This window comes from Marmota monax, unplaced genomic scaffold, assembly GCF_021218885.2.
Source record: "Marmota monax isolate L192 unplaced genomic scaffold, Marmota_monax_Labrador192_F-V1.1 WCK01_AAM20220418_F8-fsc00142, whole genome shotgun sequence".
NCBI classification, from domain to species: domain Eukaryota; kingdom Metazoa; phylum Chordata; class Mammalia; order Rodentia; family Sciuridae; genus Marmota; species Marmota monax.
The window spans coordinates 757,308-776,120 of record NW_026692025.1 but is presented as its reverse complement, the minus strand read 5'-3'; the positions used below and the strand labels follow the sequence as shown (position 1 = coordinate 776,120).

At 36.3% G+C, this 18,813-nt stretch overlaps 2 protein-coding genes across 6 annotated transcripts in view; both read left to right on the top strand.

Annotated features, from left to right (window-relative positions):
• The window catches only part of Brcc3 (BRCA1/BRCA2-containing complex subunit 3), a 40,248-nt gene that overhangs the window by 3,104 nt on the left and 18,331 nt on the right, over positions 1 to 18,813 (top strand). For all 5 annotated transcript variants that reach the window (XM_058582222.1, XM_058582243.1, XM_058582230.1 and 2 more), the window contains 4 exons: positions 2,680 to 2,800; positions 7,825 to 7,911; positions 10,436 to 10,524; positions 12,057 to 12,112. In XM_058582222.1, coding sequence (XP_058438205.1) covers positions 2,680 to 2,800; positions 7,825 to 7,911; positions 10,436 to 10,524; positions 12,057 to 12,112 — 353 coding nt within the window. The remainder of the gene's footprint in view (positions 1 to 2,679; positions 2,801 to 7,824; positions 7,912 to 10,435; positions 10,525 to 12,056; positions 12,113 to 18,813) is intronic.
• On the top strand, positions 16,663 to 18,506 carry LOC124097776 (ribosomal L1 domain-containing protein 1-like; the record flags this gene model as incomplete). The annotated part of the gene is given in 2 exon segments (XM_058582262.1): positions 16,663 to 17,063; positions 17,065 to 18,506. Coding segments are annotated over 2 exon segments (1,449 nt in total), but the record flags the coding sequence as incomplete, so codon positions are not given.

Sequence of the window (18,813 nt, the reverse complement as noted above, 5' to 3'; positions counted from 1 at the left end):
ATTTGTTTCTTTTACTCATTTTCCTTTCCCCAACCTTTATGGACCCTTCCTCCTCTGTGTGTGCATTAAATGTTGCTCATTACTTTTAGGCACTGAAACCTTCTCTGATGAGAGAGAGTGTTTGTGTGAATTGGTTTACCCTGAAAATATATTCTAAATCTTAATAATATGATTTTTTCCCCAAGAGTTCATGACCTCATCTTGAATTTTGTATAAATTTGTACTGTTCAAATTAGATATTAAGCTTAATGAATTTAGAAGTCTTGTCTTTTTAGCTAGTGTTGGCATCTTTTTTTTTAATCTATAGATGCTTCTTGACTTATAATTTGGTTATGTTCCAGTAAACCCATTGTAAGTAAAATATATTGAGGCCCAAATTACATTTAATACACTTAAGCTAGCAAATATCATTGCTTAGCAACATAGTACACTGTAGAATACCTGTTGTTTCCCCTGTTTGTGTCACTGATCGCAAATTACAGCTCCTTGCTGCTGTCCAGCATTGCAAAAGAATATCACATATTGCTAGCCTGGGAAAAGATGAAAATTCAAAGTATAGTTTCTAGTGAATGTTTATTGCTTTTATACCATAGTCAAGTTGAAAAGTCCTAAGTTAAAATAATTGTAATTTGAGATCATCTGTACTAGAATCTTAGGACATTTTATTTTCATGTATACCCTCCTGCCTTTTAGATTATTGCTATCCTGCATTTTAATTTTATGAATATTTAAGCCTCTTGTGACATTGTGATAAATGTTTCACACAGTTAGTATATATTATATATACCCAAATGTTTACTCTTTATGGTGTTCATCATTCCTTTCTTCATTTCTGGGATTTTCTTTCTGCCTGAAGAATTCTGTGCTGGTAATGAATTCCCTCCATTGTGCATCTGAAAATGTCTTTATTTTTCCTTCATTTTTGAAGGTTTTATTCTATGTATAGGATTCTTGATTTGCAGATATTTTCTTGTAGCTCTCATAAGATGTCATTCTGTTTAGCTTTCAAAAGTCAGCTATTTGTCTTATTGCTCCTTGAAAGGTTATAAATCTTTTTATCCCTGCTTTTAGTTTTATTTATTGTGGACAATGTGGTTGCTAGACACAACAAATAGTTGCTAGTGATAGAAAATAAATAAAATGAAGTCCCTGCTCTTAAAGGAAATTGCATTTTAGTAAGGGAGGAAATTGTATAAATAATAACTGTGGGGTGGGCATGGTGGTACACGCCTATAATCCCAGCAGCTCAGGAGGCTAAGGCAGGAGGATGGTGAGTGCAAAGCCAGCCTCAACAATGGAGAGGTGCTAAGCAACTCAGTGAGACCCTGTCTCTAGATAAAATACAAAATGGGCTGGGGATGTGCCGATGTGGCTCAGTGGTCAAGTGCCCCTGAGTTTAATCCTTGGTACAAAATAATAATAATAATAATAATAATAATAATAATAATAATAATAGGGCTGGGGTTGTGGCTCAGTGGTAGAGTGCTCACCTAGCATGCACAAGACACCAGATTCAATCCTCAGCACCACATAAATGTAAAATAAAGATATTGTGTCCACCTAAAACTTAAGAATAAATATTTAAAAATAATAATAATAATGTGTACATATGTGTGTTATAAAAGAAGTCATACATGGTAGAAAACACTTCTTTTTTTTTCATTTTATTCTTTTTTTGGGGGGTGGTACCTCAGATTGAACTCAGGGGCACTTTTGTATTTTATTTAGAGACAGGGTCTCACTGAGTTTCTTAGCACCTCACTGTTTCTGAGGCTGGTTTGAACTTGTGATACTCCTGCCTCAGACTCACGAACTGCTGGGATTACAGGTGTGCACCACTATGCCTGGCACAATTCTTTTTTTTTTTTTTTTTAGTAGGATTATCAGGAAACTTAAAAGAATTTAAAAGGTCCACAAAGTGAAAAAAGGCTGAAAAACAGAAGGGAAAGTGTGAAAAGGCACACAGCCATGAAATGGGACCATAAATAGGGAACTACAAGTAGCTGAACTTAAAATCTTTGAGATGCTTTACAAAGGTACTCTTAATTGCTTTTCAACAAATCATCACTTGAACAGCTTTTTATTTATTAAAGAAAATGTGTATTGGGCTGAGGTTGTGGCTCAGTGGCAGAGCACTTGCCTAGCACATGTGAGGCACTGGGTTTGATCCTTAGCACCACATAAAAATAAAGAAAGAAAGAAAGGCAGGCATGCTGTCCATCTACAACTATAAACAAGATTAAAAAAAGAAAAAGAAAATGTGAGGGGACTGGCTCAGCGGTAGAGTGCTCACCTCACACTTGCGGGGGCCCTGGATTTGATCCTCAGCACCACATAAAAATAAATGAGTAAAATAAAGGTATTGTGTCCAACTAAAACTAAATATTTTTTTTTAAAAAGAAAATGTGAATTAATTCAAAGAACTGTCAGCATTTGATAATGCAAAGTTTGTCTAAATACTAACTTTTATATTTTTGTTTCTGAAATATGTATATCGAGGAAGGATTTCTTTATTTGAAACATTTCATTTTTCATGAGAAAAGTGTCAGTTTCCTGAAAGGGAATCTTTAACCTGATATCATAATAAAATGCAATCCTATAACTAATTGACAGGAGATTGGAGAGAGAAGTGTTACTGGCCAGAGACAGAAGTAATGATTTCTCTGGGTTTTCCTTTAGGTTGACACCGTCAGAATTGTTCATATTCATTCTGTCATCATCTTGCGACGTTCTGATAAGAGGAAGGACCGAGTAGAAATTTCTCCAGAGCAGCTATCTGCGGCCTCAACAGAGGCAGAGATATCCTTATTGATCTAAAAGAATCTCTGGGGCTTCTGTGCCACATTGATTTGTTTGCTGCAGGCATCTGACTTTAGGTGGTTTCACAAATTTTCTTCCTGATAACTATTCCCCAGTTTTCACATTTACCCCTCAGATGCAATTGTTGGGTTAATTAGAATTTCTATTTCTCCTTTTGAGTGGCTTTTATTGGAAGAATTATATATTTATGCTCCTAAATGTCAGAAGATTCCAGGGTCAAATATTATGACAATGAATTATATGGGGAATCCCCTTCACCTTCCTCCACATTCCCCACTCTCCCTTCTTTCCTTTGTGCCCCTCTTTCCTTTAGCTCAATAGCAGCACAAGGCTAGGTAAGTAAGAAAAAAAAAAAAAACAGAAACAAAAACAAAGAACAAGGCAATAGCACCAATTTCTATGATCCCATTTCTTTCTTCTCTTTCTCTCCCTCTCTCCCTCTCTCTCTATCTCTCTATCTCTCTAGCTCTAGCTCTATCTCTCTTTTCTTTTTTGGTACTGGCCCCTCCAGAGACATAACAATGATTATCAATTTTTCCTATATACTAAAATATATATGGATATTTTTCTTTCTGAAAAAGAAAAGTATTTAATACTTATGATAGCTTATGACATGCTGTATCCATCTTTTTTCACCTAACAGGGTATCATCAGATTTGTTCAATTCAATATACAGAGGTGCCTCATTCTGATGCCATCACTTATTTCACCTGTCCTTATGAATATGTTTTAAAGTGCAGCAATGAATAACCTTGTAGAGACAGCATTTCATAAACATGTGCATATCTATAGGATCAATTCCTAAAGGTACTTTTTATTTGTTCAAAATGCTTGTTTTTAAAGTTAATTGAAGTTAAAAATGGTTTGTTTCCAATGAACTGTTAATATCCAAACATGTTAAATTCTTTATTAGGAATTTATAATAAAATAAAGATATCAATAGTACTACCTGATATTTCAATAAAAATATATACACTATACAATGGCATCTAGGCATCTGTTCTTTTTATTATAGCATAATCTCCCAATCAGACATAGAAATGCAAAAGTAACAATGTTATTTTCTTTTTCCAATGTACTGGATTTAAGTTTCTAGAATTTATAACTCAAAATGTCTACACAAATAGAGTATTTCCTCTAAGAAATTTTATGTTATAATATAAAATTTGAAATTTGAAAAAGATGGAATTTTCTGAGTTACATATACAGCTTTTACATTCTTTTAGAATGTTTTTTTAAATATCAAAAATTATATATCCATAATACATGTCCTTGCTATTCACATAATTCTATAAGTAGTCATCAAGTGAACCCTTTCAATAAAACTTTATCTACAAATATTTAATATGCGAGACAAAATCATTATGAAAAGTTAAACTGCTACTATAGCTTTCTCATCTTCCATTTTATGCATTTCCTGCCAACCATGTAATTTCCTGTTCTAGAGGGATGTTGATATATTTTTTATGTTTTAAATCTCAACACTGCTGCTTTCCCAGATTGGTATAGCCATTGGTTCCAGGGTTTCTGAGTACACAATATTCACCCTGTGTATCAGATATAGCAGTGAAATCTGATACCAGTTCCAGTTATTTCAACTTTCAGAACTACCTTATTAGCTGCTTCCAAGGGATTTATGACTGCAGCTCTTCTTTTACTCATTTCAACAAAAATATAGTTGTACTTTTTCTTTTATATCTAGATGAAAGTTTAAATGGCATTTGTAATATAGCAATCTTGTTACTAGAAAGGTTTAACTGCCAATCAAAATCCTGTAGGTGTCCAAAGAAATTACCAATGATTTTTTATTGTTATCAATATGATGAGCAAAAATTGTGCTTATTTAAGAGTCATTTGTATTTTTATCTGAATTATCTGATTGCTTCCTTTGTCCTTTTTTCTATTGATTTCATAATATTCTTTTTGTTAATAGGGCTAATGTGGTCTTTTTCCTCTTTCCAGATTTTTATTGGTGCATTATTGTTGTACTTAATAATGGGATTTGTTGTTACAGATTCATACATACACAAAATATAACAATATAGTTTGGCTAATCTCACTCCTCAACACTTGATAATGTTCTTTTAATGACTTATAGGCACTGTATATATTAAGGAAATTAACATTTTGCTATAAGGGTAGTGATTTTTCTCAGTTTATTTATGGTATGTGTTTGGGTTTTCCCTAGTTAAGTTATTGCATTATTTTATATTTTTTTTTAGTTGTAGTTGGACACAATATGTTTATTTTATTTATTTATGTTTATGTGGTGCTGAGGATAGAAACCCAGGACCTCGCACATGCTAGGCGAGTGCTCTACCACTGAGCCACAATCCCAGCCCCAAGTTATTGCATTTTTATTTAGTCAAATTTATCAATTTCTAGTGTATATCTTGTATCTTGGTTTTTTAATTATTTCTTTTTAAATAATTATGGATTCATGAGAAGTTAGTGAAAGTTCTCTGTGTGGGTTGGTGCTGTGCCTCAGTGGTAGCACACTTGCCTGGCATACATGAGGCACTGGGTTCGATTCTCAGCACCACATAGAAATAAATAAAATGAAAAGTCTATCAACAACTAAAAAAAAAATACATTTAAAAAAAAAGTTCTCTGTAACATTAATCTGGTTTCCCCCGAAGGTTATATTTTACACAATTGTGGTATAATAAACCAGGGCATTTACATGGATAGAATGTATATAATTGTATGCTATTTTGTCACATGTATAGATACATGTAATCACTACAGCAGTCAAGATACAAAATTGTTACATCACTACGAAGATCCCCTTCATGCTGCCTTTACAGACAAACCCATGTTCTTTTTGCTTACCAGCCCTATCCCCTAGCAACCACTAATCTTTTGTCTCTGTCCTCTCTATGAGTTGCATTTTCCTGCTGCTTTGTATCCCTGGTATCAGACGTCCCGTTCCACCTTCTTCCTGGACCGCTGGGTATTTCTGTATTCCTAGACAGAGCCCTGAGCTGTGTGCTGGGATGCTGTTAGAGTGACTTGGAAAAGTTTTTTTCCCTCTGGGTCTTGCTTTGAGGACGAAGGACATGAGACCAGGGCAGCTCAGTGTAGGAGACATATTTCTGCGCTGACAGGGCACGGCCCTCGTGAGTGCCCTGCCTGATGCCTCCCTGACAATGTGACCTTCCCCACCTGGTGGGTGGGGAAAGCTGCTGGTCTCTTTCCTCCCTGAGTGCTGTGCAGTTACTTGCATCCTCTTGAGGGGCAGAGCCTTTCCCAGGCCTCAGGTAGTTTCCTCACGTGCTTGTGCTCCCCTGTGGTCTGCTGAATACTCACATGGGACACACTGGGGATGTAGGGTTCTCTCCCTCTGCAGTTCCCTTCGCTCTGGTTCTCTGCCCTGGAAAGCTCCACCTGTCTAGACTCTGTGGCTCATCTCCTAAACTCTGGATGGTCCACTCAGCTCCACTTTAAATTCCCTCCTATTCCGTGGCCTGGATGTCTTCTCAAGGGCTCACCTTATTCATTTCTCATCTGTTGGCCTTCTTTGCATGATGATCATTGTCTTGAAAATGGTTGGTTCATATATGTTGTCCAGTGTCTTTGTATCTGGCTTGGCTAGAAGCAGAAAATCTATTCATTGGTATTCAAAAAACAAAGGCAAACTTGGGCAAAGTAAAAATTCCTAATTGTGTAAAAAAGATGTTTATTATTGGAAACACATATTTTACTTTCAAACTGAAATGAGCCCATTTCCAAAATTGGGTGACAGGTAGATACATTGCTCCACTTTAACATTATAATCACCATTTATTAAGTATTTTCTAGGAGCCAAGTTCCATGCTAAACATTTCCACTGTTGTGTAAAAGCATGTTTCTGCACAGTGTACAACAGAAGAAACAGGCTAAGAGAAGTTAAGTAATTTCTCTTGGCATTGGAACATTTAAAAATGCATTTAAAATATTGTTCTCAGGTTTAGTTGTATGAATAGGATTATTGTGTTTTAGTATAATTTGTAGAAAAATTAATCAACATCTTATAGTACAGCAGCAGTAGTCTTGAGAAAATTTTTTGAGTAATATTCTCATGTTTGAACTTAAGATAGTTATTGGAAACTTTTATTTTTATAACAAAAGAGGAAGATATTCTTTTAGGGGGATGTTTCTAAATAAGTAGGGAGAATTAACTGGGGTTTTTGCTCTTTGATCTCTGGATTCACTGTATTTGCTGTTGTTCACATTAATAACCTAGCTGGGCATGTGGCACATGTCTATAAAATCCCAGTGGTTCAGGAGGCTGAGTCAAGAGGATCTCAAGTTCAGAGCCAGCCTCAGCAAGGGCAAGGTGCTAAGCAACTCACTGATACCCTGTTTCTAAATAAAATATAAAATAGGGCTGGGGATATAGCTCAGTGATCGAGTGCCCCTGAGTTCAATCTCCAGTACCAATACCACCACCACAAACCACAACAAAAACATTAACAACCTGCCAAAGAGAAATCAAATGAATAAAACAAATTGTTAGGCTGAGGGGTAGAGTACTGAAGTGCTTGCCTAGCATGAATGAGGCCCTGGGTTGGGTTCCATCCCCAGCACCAAAAACAAACAACCTTTGTGTTTCTTTTTTCAAAAATGGAAGACACAAATTGGTGTCAATATACTTTACATACAACCAGAGATATGAAAAATTGTGCTGTATATATGTAATAAGAATTGTAATGCATTCTGCTGTCATTTATTTTTTTTTAAAAAATCAGTTAAAAGATGGAAGTAAACCAGAACTAGAGAGACAGGACAGAAGATTCAAGCTGATAATGTAAGTGACATCTGAGGATTTAAATAAGCTTCTTTTCATATAACAGTGGTAAGGATTTGAGTGACCAAACATTAGCTAAATCGGATTAGGAGGATTTACATCAACCTTATTTCATTCTTCTGTTGCACTTAAATTGTAATGGCTTCACTTTAAATTTTAGGATGCTTTCTGAGCCCTTAGTTTCCACCTTTTGAAAATACCTTGACAAACACACAGGTTGGCTGAATTAACAGGTCGCCCCATGAGAGTTGTGGGCTGGTATCATTCCCATCCTCATATAACTGTCTGGCCTTCACATGTTGGTGAGTATTATGGGGTTGTAGCATTTATTATCTTCAGAAATGAATATCATTTTTCCTTCATTACATAAACCATGGCTGTTTTAAATCACAAATTAATTGACTGTCCTTAAATAGATGTCATTCTTTTGATTTATTTTCCATGTTTTAAAAAGTAATGATTCATGTCATTTTTATTAGTGAGAGGGAAATTTTCAGTATTCAATTTTTATTTCTATTCAGGAAATCAAGAATAAAGCCCAACAATGAGCTGATATCAAAAGTAATGTAACTGAAATTGCTGATTGCTATCTAGTACATGCCCATTCTGAAGGCTCACAGGTGTAAAGTGTTAATTTAGCAAAATTGGTTTTTACAATCTCTGTTTATACATAATCAAGTTTAGCTGTTGGGACTATATTCTCACTCCTCTAATTAGTATAATGTAACTAAATTGCTTTTACTCTTTTTACCAACCTTTTTCTTGCAAATCATGATTGATTTTTGTCTTTTTCTGACACTCTAGAAAGAAGTAGAATAACTACTTGGTGGGTTAAGTAAGTGGCAGAACTGAAGTTAGAACCTGTATCATCTATATCACTAAGCACATTGTTTAGTTCAGTTTTTTTTTTTTTTTCCTTTAAGAAGGCTTTCTCAGGCTGTAGCTCAGTGGTAGAGTGCTTGCCTTGTACACGTGAGGCTCTGGGTTCGATCCTCAGCACCACATAAAAATAAATAAATAAAAATAAAGATATTGTGTTCATCTACAACTAAAAAAATATTTTTTTAAAAAGAAGGCTTTCTCACTGAAGAAAGCAGTACATTAATTGTACTCTATAGTTCAAGTTCCTTAGCTCCTTGGGAATAGGTAACAAATAGTTCAGAAATTTGAGTAGCACAGCATTGTTTTAAGACAACCAAGTTAAAGTGTCACGTAGATGATTGAAGAGATTAAAAAGGTAAGGCCATGGAACTAGATGAAATTCCTCAGTGAGTGAGGGCACATAGATTCAAAGACAGAAAAGTGAGCCATGACAATATTTTGAGTGGAAAGATAAGAAGAACCCAGCAAAACAGATTGGAAAAGATCAACCAAGACATTAAGAGAACAGGTAGAAAGAATGAAAACTGAGGAGGGAGTGATCAGCTGAGATACCAGGTAAATTGAGGACCAAGAATAGATTATTAGTTACCTTGACAAAAGCAATGTGAGTAACATGATAGGGACAGTCAAACAGTATTCTGCTTCTATCTAGAGGTTAGGAAATAATTGACAAAAAAGGGGTGGGGGTAAGGAGAGAAAAAGCAATTTTCCATGGTCATGTATAAAATGAAATGGAATTAATGCCCAGGAAGTACCTTTGATAGACTAGGCATTGTGCTAAAAGTAAAAAGTCTTGCAATTTTAAAAATATAAAACCCTGTGAGAGAAGGGATACTATTTATTATCATTTAATTCATGAGGATGTAAGCTTAAAGATATTAAGAATTTTACTCAGGTCATATAGCAATACAGAGATAATTTACACAATGTTACATTTTCAGTGATGTTTTCAGCAAATATTTACTTCATTTTCACTCTTGGGTGCTGTTTATTCTTGATCATTACTTGGGAATACATTGAAAAGTCCTAAGACAGATCAAAATGGCGAAAATACTAAAACTGTTGGCCAAATAGATTGCCAAAGTAAGACAGCATAAGTTACAAGACCCAGTTTTGCTCTGCAGTATTTTGTCATTATACCTGATCTTTTTTGTATCCTTTTTGCACAATGGCCTCAAGATTTCAGCTTTTCAAGTTAGCTTCTCTTTAGTTTTGGATATTTAATCTTTTAACTAGTCCTTATCTTCTTTTCAAAAATTGTGTAAATTTTAAATAGTGGGGTATTGTTTCTACTTTCTGGAATGTTTGATTCAATTATACTACAATAACTTATTTTTTTATTTTTAATTGTACATGGACACAATACCTTTATTTTACTTATTTATTTTTATGTGGTGCTGAAGATCCCACATATGTGTCCCACATATGCTAGCGCTTTACCACTGAGCTACAACTCCACACCCTGCAATCACTTCTATGATAATTTCTTCAAAGAAGTAGTTCTATAGTAGTTCCACATTTCCTGTATTTAGTAGCAATTCTAATATATTCACTGACATAGAAGCTATCCATCAAAAGACCTTTTTTTCCCTAAGAAATATTTTTGTCTCCTTCTAAAGCCTTTCTGTTTGAATCCCTGTGGAGGAAGTTATCAAGTTTGGCAAGGGTTTAACTGAAAGTTTTAATATTTTTATGATACATTTAAAAGCAGGACTATTCTTAGGATAGGCAACCTAGAGTTATTAATGTTTTATTACTTAATAGCATACTTTTCATGGTATTTCCTTAACCCAGCAAAAACATTTATACTTGGACAGTCATAGTATTCTTAGTATATATCCCTGTACTCACTATAGAATCTGAATCCTGGGAGAATTTCATACCACTATTATCTTTAAATGGAGTCTATGAAATACAATTTATTGACAGAATTTTTTTTTTCAGATGTTCGCACTCAAGCCATGTACCAGATGATGGATCAAGGTTTTGTAGGACTTATTTTTTCCTGTTTCATAGAGGATAAAAACACAAAGGTGTGTGTGTGTGTGTGTGTGTGTGTTTGTGTGTGTGTGTATGTGTGTTTCTACATAGAGTAGAGAAAAATCTCTTTGTAAAAATTTTAATAGGATGGCCAGGGAAATTTTCAATGAAAAAGGTTATTGAGTCAGGACCCAAAGAAGGTGAGGGAGCAAGTCTTGTGGATTTCTTGGGGGAAGAGCATTCCAGGCAGAGGAAATAGCCAGTGCAAAGACCCTAAGGTGAGTTTGACATGTTCAGGGAACATTGAGGAAGTTGATATGGCTGGAGCAAAGTGAAGAAAATCACAAATGTACATCCAAGTGTACGTCAGAGAGTCTTAGTTTTACACTATTACCCCAGTCTCCTATTTTCTTAGCCTCTTTTCATCTTGGGAGTATCTGGGTTTATATGATAACCCAGTTGGTTATTATAAGGTCTGAAAGACAATTGGGCCAGATCTTGTAAGATCTTCTATTTGACTCTCATTTGGGAAACCACTAGAGGGCGACTTTATGTTTTAATAGGATCTCTGACTACTGTATTGATAACTGACTAAATGGGAATGGAGGGTATGAAATCCATGGCATCAGTGAAACCAGATAGTCAAGAGATGATAGGGCTTTGATCATGTTGGTAGAAGTGGAGATAATGAAAAGTGGTGAGATTAGTTACATTCTCAGAATCAGTGTTAATAATGAATATTTTCCATGAAATCACTCTTTTCCAGAACATTAAAGTTCAATATCTAGAACTTTTTACTTCATTTGAAATGCTTTCTACATTGTTATCATAAGTATTTATTGAATGAGTTTGTCAGCTTCCTGCTGCAGTCTGGCTGGGCACAAAATCACGAGCCACTCACAGCCTTGTAGATTCAAACAGCAATTCTTTATTCCCGAACTCACACCGGCACTCTACAAACACGTTCTGTGCCAAATCCACGTTCTGGGCAAAATCCACACACTCCACCGGGCTCTGAATACCAAATACTCTCTGAATCCCGCGAGAACTCAATGGGAACTCAAGGAGCAGGCGCGCCTGAGGCAGCAGGATACGCCCTATTCCCAGCAGGGTACACCTTAAACCTGGAACCGCCCTAAACCCAAGGAGCGGGATACTCCCTAATCCCAGCAGGATACACCCTAAACCTGGATCCGCCCTGGTCCTTGAGCAAGGTCACCTTACATGCAATGCCACTGCAAATGACCTGGGTCATGCCATGTGTCATACCTACTTGGCAATGGCTCTCAGCAGCTTCCAACATAATTTGTTCTGATTCTTACTTTTTTCGGATTTCATATTTATTAGCAGTTGTATCACATGAGCAGATGTTTGGTTGTGACCATTTTATGTTGACAGAGTATATGTTCCCTCTTAAAGGAATTCATTTATGGCATATTCCATCTTCAGAATCTGTGTTAGTCTTCTACTTCCAGAAGGACCTTTGGGTTTTAGGTTAGAGTAACTAAATTGCTATGAAATTCTCAGTACATAAAAATGATCAGTCCTTCTTTCTGTGACTTTTTTTTTTTTTTTTAATAAACAGACTGGTCGGGTACTCTACACTTGCTTCCAATCCATACAGGCCCAAAAGAGCTCAGAGTAAGTATGACAGAGACATGTGTATATAATGACGGGTTAATTTCTCATTCAGGGAATTGATTGTTTCATTTCATTTTATTTCTTTCAGTGGTAATCATTAACAACTCTGTTTCTAGTTATATTTGCTAATGGTTTTATGAGGAATTAAAAGCTCTTAGCAGCTTGGATATTGAGTATATAGGAAGCTAATAAGAGGAAGACTGAGTATGCAGAGTGATACTGATTTTTATAGATTCTTGACTTTGCTATGCCATTAACTTGATTTCAGATTTACAGTTATCTCACTTAAATGTTTACATAACTTAATTTCTTCATTATAATTTAACTCAATTTAAATTAGCAAATCTTAATTGAATACTCGATATATGCCAAGCACTATGACAGACACCAAAGATACAGAGGCAAAAGACAAGTGTATTGTCTATTTGGGAGATGTAAGCAGATTATCTTAAATTTTTTTTTCTTGTAGTACATATCAATTGATTATAGCATTGTTTGAAGTAACAAAGAGTTGGGGAAAAGCTTAGATGTTTATCAGTAGAGAACTAATTAAATGAATTATGATTTATCCATATAAAACAACTATGATAAATCTTACTTGGAATACAGAAATCTCTAAGAAATAATGTGAAATGAAAAAGGCATGGTATAAGAAAAGTGTGTATAGTAGGCTACTATTTGCAAAAAGGTAGAAGAGAAATAGATGCACAAACATACCTGTATATTTGCTTATAAATACATCAGTCACTTCAGTAGATGGAAAGTGGGTATGAGGGAGTAGAGAGAGTGGAGAATTCATTATATACTTTTCATAGGTTTGGAATATGGAACCATACATAAGTGTTATCTTAGCTTGTTCTCCACTGTGACCAAAAGACCTGACAAAAACAATATAAAGGAGAAAAGGTTCATTTGGGGCTTGTGGTTTCAGAGATCCATCCATGGTTGGTCAATTCCATACCTCTGGGCCCCAGGTGAGTCAGAACATCATGGTGAAAGAGCATAGAGGAGGAAAGCAGCTCGGGACATGGCAAACAGAAAGCTGAGAAAGCTTCACTCTCCAGGGACATACTGTAAACCTCAAATGTACACCCTCATTGACCTACCACCTCCAGCCACACCCTACCTACCTATAGTTACTGCCCAGCTAATCAATATCTGTGGATTAATCCACTGATTAGCTTGTACCTCACTTAATCATTTCACCTCTAATAATTCTTGCATTATTTCACACATGAGCTTAGAGGGGATAATTCATATCTAAACCATAATAGTTATCTAATCAAGAAACATTAATTTTTTAAAATGTCAGCAAATGAATAGATAACATGCATAAAAATTAGGTGGTATAGAATGGCTTATAATAAATAGCCTCACTCCTCAAAAGGATCACTGTCTCTAATTTTGTTTTCGGGTCTTCTGATATTATCTTTGTTATCTCTAAACAGTATACTTAAACTCTTTTTTAAAAACTTTTTTCTTAGCTGTAGATGGACACAATATCTTTATTTTTATGTATTTCTTTTTATGTTGTGCTGAGCATTCTACCACCAAGCTACAACCCCAGCCCTTAAACTCTTTTTTGATTTACAAAATTTGGATAGTATTTATTATTATTAAGATAATATTTATCATCATCATCATCATCATCTTTTTAACTTGATCTCACAAATGAAGATTTACCCCACTTGCACTACCCCATCTCAATTCCGTTGGTTAGTTTTCTAATCTTAAGTTTGCCTTTTTTTTTTCTTTTTTTTTTTTTTTTTGGTATTGGGGATTGAACTCAGGGGCACTGCACCACTGAGCCACATCCCCAGCCCTATTTTGTATTTTATTTAGAGACAGAGTCTCACTGAATGGCTTAGTGCCTAACTTTTGCTGAGGCTGGCTTTGAACTATAAGTCTTCATATTCCCAGTTGCAAATACCTGTGTACTGCATTATAACCATAATTGTTTTGTCTATTGATTAATTGTAAGGGTGGGAAGTCAAGTGTTTATATTATGATGGTGTGAATATTATTCTCTGTACAATTAAGCAGTGTAAAGTAGTGTACTATGATTCCACTTCCTTTCTTTTACAGCCTTTTGTTTTTATTTCAAATTGCTTTTTCCCCTTATTTTTCTGCTTTTATCACCTTCCTGAATTCCAGATTCTTGATATTGTGACATTTTCTTTTATATTCCCAGATAAAATAATCTACAATCTACCCAGTTCATAGGAAAAATTCTTAGTTATAACTCAGTTTAGTTCCATAATTTAAACAGTTTCTTCAAGTTTAAATCAGTCTTTGAGGAGAGGAATTTCTCATTGCTTCAGTTACTTCCCTTACTTCTGCATTTGACTCTTAGATGACATCTGAAGCATTGGGGCATTGATTTAAGTGATCTATGCTATAGGGAAAGGAAGCTTCCTGGTCTTGTGCTGGTTGTGAGAATCAGGGTAGAAGTTAAGGTTAGTATTCTGCTTAACTTGTTCAATATACTTTTCTTTTGTGGACTTGCAGTCTTAGTAAGAGATACATCTCCAACTCCTCTCTTTCAGCTCTGTCCCTCTTCCTTATAAGCTATACAACAGGTCTATCACATCCTTTTTTTTTTTAATTCCTCCCCATTTTCCCTTTCTCTTTCTACTACTCTGATTGTTCAAATATTAAAGGTCCTAGATTGACCTTAGTAACACTTTTCACTTATTTTCTATCTCTTTTCTTCCAGTTTCTTGGGTATTTTCTTGACTCTTATTTTCTAATTCCTTCATTGATTGTTTTGTTTTGTTTTTTGAGACTGGGTCTCACTGTATTACCCTGGCTAGTCTCAAACTCTATACAAGGAATCCTCCTGCCTCAGCCTTCCCGGTGCTAGGACTATAGGTGTATGCCACTGCACCTATAGCCTTCATTATTTTTTTTGGTAAATTTTATGTTCTTAATTTCCCAGAATTTGGGCATTTAAACAACTTTCTTGTCTTTTTCCCCCAGTACTGAAGACACTCTACCAGTGAGCTCTGTTCCCAGCTGTTTTTATTTTGATCTAAGTTGCCCAGGCTGCCTTCAAAATTGCTGTCCTCCTGCCTAGGTCTCCCAAGTAGCTTATCCATCCATATTTAAGAACAAGGCAACAAAAAGCTCAGGAAGCTTCACTTTAGGGAGAAAGGGTTGGGAGCAAGATGTTTTATTCAGGTATCACTAAATGGTAGACTTAGATATCTTATTTTAAGACACAACTATTAATAACTGCTGTCATATTTCCTCACAGTTCATTACTTTTATTATAATTATTACTTAAAAGAACTCTTGATTCTGTACTGTTGTTGCTAATGATGATGATGTTGATAAAGCAACTCCATAAACTTGTTTATGAATATCTGGGCTCAAACTTGAGCAATGCATGGATCTGATCCTAATTCACATAATTGTGAACAGGATTAACCAATAGATAATCATACCCTAAAAATCCTGGGGTAGCGGAAACCCAGTTCTCCATTGAAAATAGGCAATGACCAGTATGCCCATGAAAAGATGTAAACATCACTAATCATTAGGAAAATACAAAGCAAAACACAATGATATACCACTCTAAAACCATAAGGATGATTACTATACTATAAAAAATGGAAAATAATAAGTGTTGGGAAGAATGTGGAGACATTTGAACCCTTGTGCACTGTTGGTGGGAATGGTGGTTCATCAGAAAATTAAGAATGAAATTATAATATGGAGCAGCCATTCTACTTCTGGCTATGTACACAAAAGAACTGAAAGTAAGATGTCTAAAAGATATCTGTACACCCAAGTTCATAGCATCATTATTCACAGCTAAAACATGGAAACAACCCAAGAGTCCCATACACAGGTGAATGAATAAGTAAAATATGATATATACATACAATGGACTATTATCCAACCTTAAAAAGTAAGAAAATTCTGCCATGTGCTACAACATAAATGAACTTTAAGGACATTATGATAAGTGAAATAAGGTAGCCATAGAAAGACAAATGCTGTATGATTTCTTTATATGAGGTACTTATTATGAGGTCCAGTTCCAAGAGACAGACAATAGAATGACACTTGCCAGGGGCTCAGGAGAGGAGGGAATAGGGTATTAGTGTTTAATGGATATAGAATGTCACTTTCGTTTGTTTTTTGGTAGTGCTGGGGATTGAACCCAGGGCGTTGTGCATGCAAGGCAAGCACTCTACCAACTGAGCTGTATCCCCAGCCCTAGAGTGTCAATGTTTTTAAATTTTGTTTTTACTTGTAAAGGGACACAATATCTATCTATCTATGTATCTATCTTTCTTTCTTTATTTTCATGTGGTGCTGAGGATCAAACCCAGGTTCTCACACCTGTGAGGCAAGTGCTCTACTGCTGAGCCGTAGCCCATCCCTAGAGTGTCAGTTTTATAAGATAAAAAGAATTATGGCAATGGATAATGGTGATGGTTGCACAACATTTTAATTGTACACTTAAAAATGGTAAATTAGGCGTGCGCACGAGGAAGCGGCGCCGAGCTTCTGCAGCGAGTCCACACGAGGTGAGGGCGTGATGGACGGCGCGGCCTCCACCCCAGCGGAGGCCTCCGGCTGCTTCTGCCACCTCTGCTTCGACCCCGGCTGCTCCGACCTCGAGGAACCAGCTGGACCAGGAGCAGATTAAAAAGGCATTGGAAGCTCTGTTGATGCATTCCAGGTCCAGGAAGAACGACAATGGCTTGCTTTTGAATGAGAATGAAAATTTATTTTTAATGGTGGTATTATGGAAAATTCCAGAAAAAGAACTGAGGCTCAGATTGTCCTTGCCTCATGGTATTCGATCAGATCTGTCAGAAGTCTGTTTATTCACTAAGGATGAGCGCCCATCAATTGAAGAGACAGAACGTTTCTACAGAAAACTTTTGAACAAGCATGGAATTAAAACCATCTCTCGGATTATCCCTTTCAAAGCCTTAAAAAGAGTATAAAGCCTATGAAGCCAAGCTCCGCCTTCTGAGTAGTTTTGACTTCTTCCTCGAAGATGACAGAATCCGGCGGCTTTTGCCCTCACACATAGGGAAGCATTTCTACCGCAGGAAGAAAGTTCCAGTTCCTGTGAACCTTCTGGCAAAGAATTTATCGAAAGAAATCAACAGCTCTGTAGGTGGAACCGTCCTAAACATCTCCAAGAGTGGTTCTTGCAGCACTATACGCATAGGTCACACTGGGATGCAGATTCAGCACATTATTGAAAACATCATTACCATCACAAAAACTCTCTCAGAGAAACTGCCAGAGAAGTGGGAGAGCATGAAGCTTCTCTTTGTGAAGACTGAGAGGTCTGTTTCCCTTCCCGTCTTTTCCTCTTTTGTCAGCTGTCAGAATGAGAACGACAGAGTGTCCTTCCGTAAACTGAAGGAAAAAAAGGAAGCAAAGCAAAAAGAGAAAGAGAGAAAACTCCGTGAAAAACAGAAGTTGAAGAAGAAGAAAAACAAGAAGTTAAGGCAACGGGCTAGGGAGGCTGCAGCCCTAAGTAAAGGTGACGCTGCGGCACCTAAAACTGGGGGTCCAGCGAAGAGCCCTGGGTCCCAGAAGAAAAAGACCAAACTGGTAAAGCCCCAGTTAAAAGCAACAGATACATCTGATGAGGAAATTCCACAGCTGGTACCAATAGGCAGCTCTCTGGCTAAAGAAAATGTTAAGGCCACAGGAAAGAAGTCTCCCAAGAAAAGTCTTGGTCCCAGCACCCCTCGTGCCAAGAAGAGAAAGGCCCCGCCAGCTCCAGAGACCCCAGAATCTGCAGAGCCCGAGACCCCAGGAAAAGGCCCAACAAAGCAGCCAAAAGTGGAACAGAAGAAAACAGAAAGAAACCCTGCACTGGGGAAAAAAGACCTGAGACAGACTCCAAAAAAGCCAGAGGCCAAGCTCTTTACCACTCCCAGCAAATCTGCAAGAAAATCTCCCAAAACCCCCAAACAGTGGCTGAAGAAGGCCAAAGTAGCCCAGTCAACCCCAAATCAGTGACTCGCCCAGCCGGAGCGGCGATCACCCCAAGAGTTTTCAGAAATACTTGGGCCCTGGGCTGGGTGGAGTACTAGAGGAGCACACCCACGGCCCTGCGTGCCCTCCCTCGCACCACAAAGAACCAATTAAAAACTCAGTCCTGACCCCCTTGCAACCTTCTCCAAAAGGGTGGCCTATACCTAAATATCTTAGAAACCTGCACTGGGGATTCTGACATGTGCTTTGAAGCCAGTGCTTTGAAGTGAAGTCTATTTTTTTAATTTTGTCCTATGTATTTGCTAATGTAATAGAGGGAAAGTAGAGTGCTTCTCCATGGTCGTGTTGGATTATTAAAAAATAATGTTAATTACAGTTTTGTTATTTTACTATTAAAATGTAATGTTGGCAGCGTCCAGTTTGACTCAGAAAAAAAAATGGTAAATTATATAATTAAAAATGTATCTGATGTATATTTTATTACAACAAAATATTTGGGAGAAAACAATCCTATTCTCTAAAATATTTTACACTTAAATAAATTTTTACTATTATTCAAAATAATACAAGCACATACATTTAATAATAAAAGGCTTATTAAAATAGTACAAACAAACAAATGAAACCCAGAACACCTGTGTCCAGTGCCTTCTGGGGAATTGATTTTCCTTATTATTTTGATTACTTCTTTGGTTTTTTTTTTGTTTTTTTTTTTTTTTTTTTTG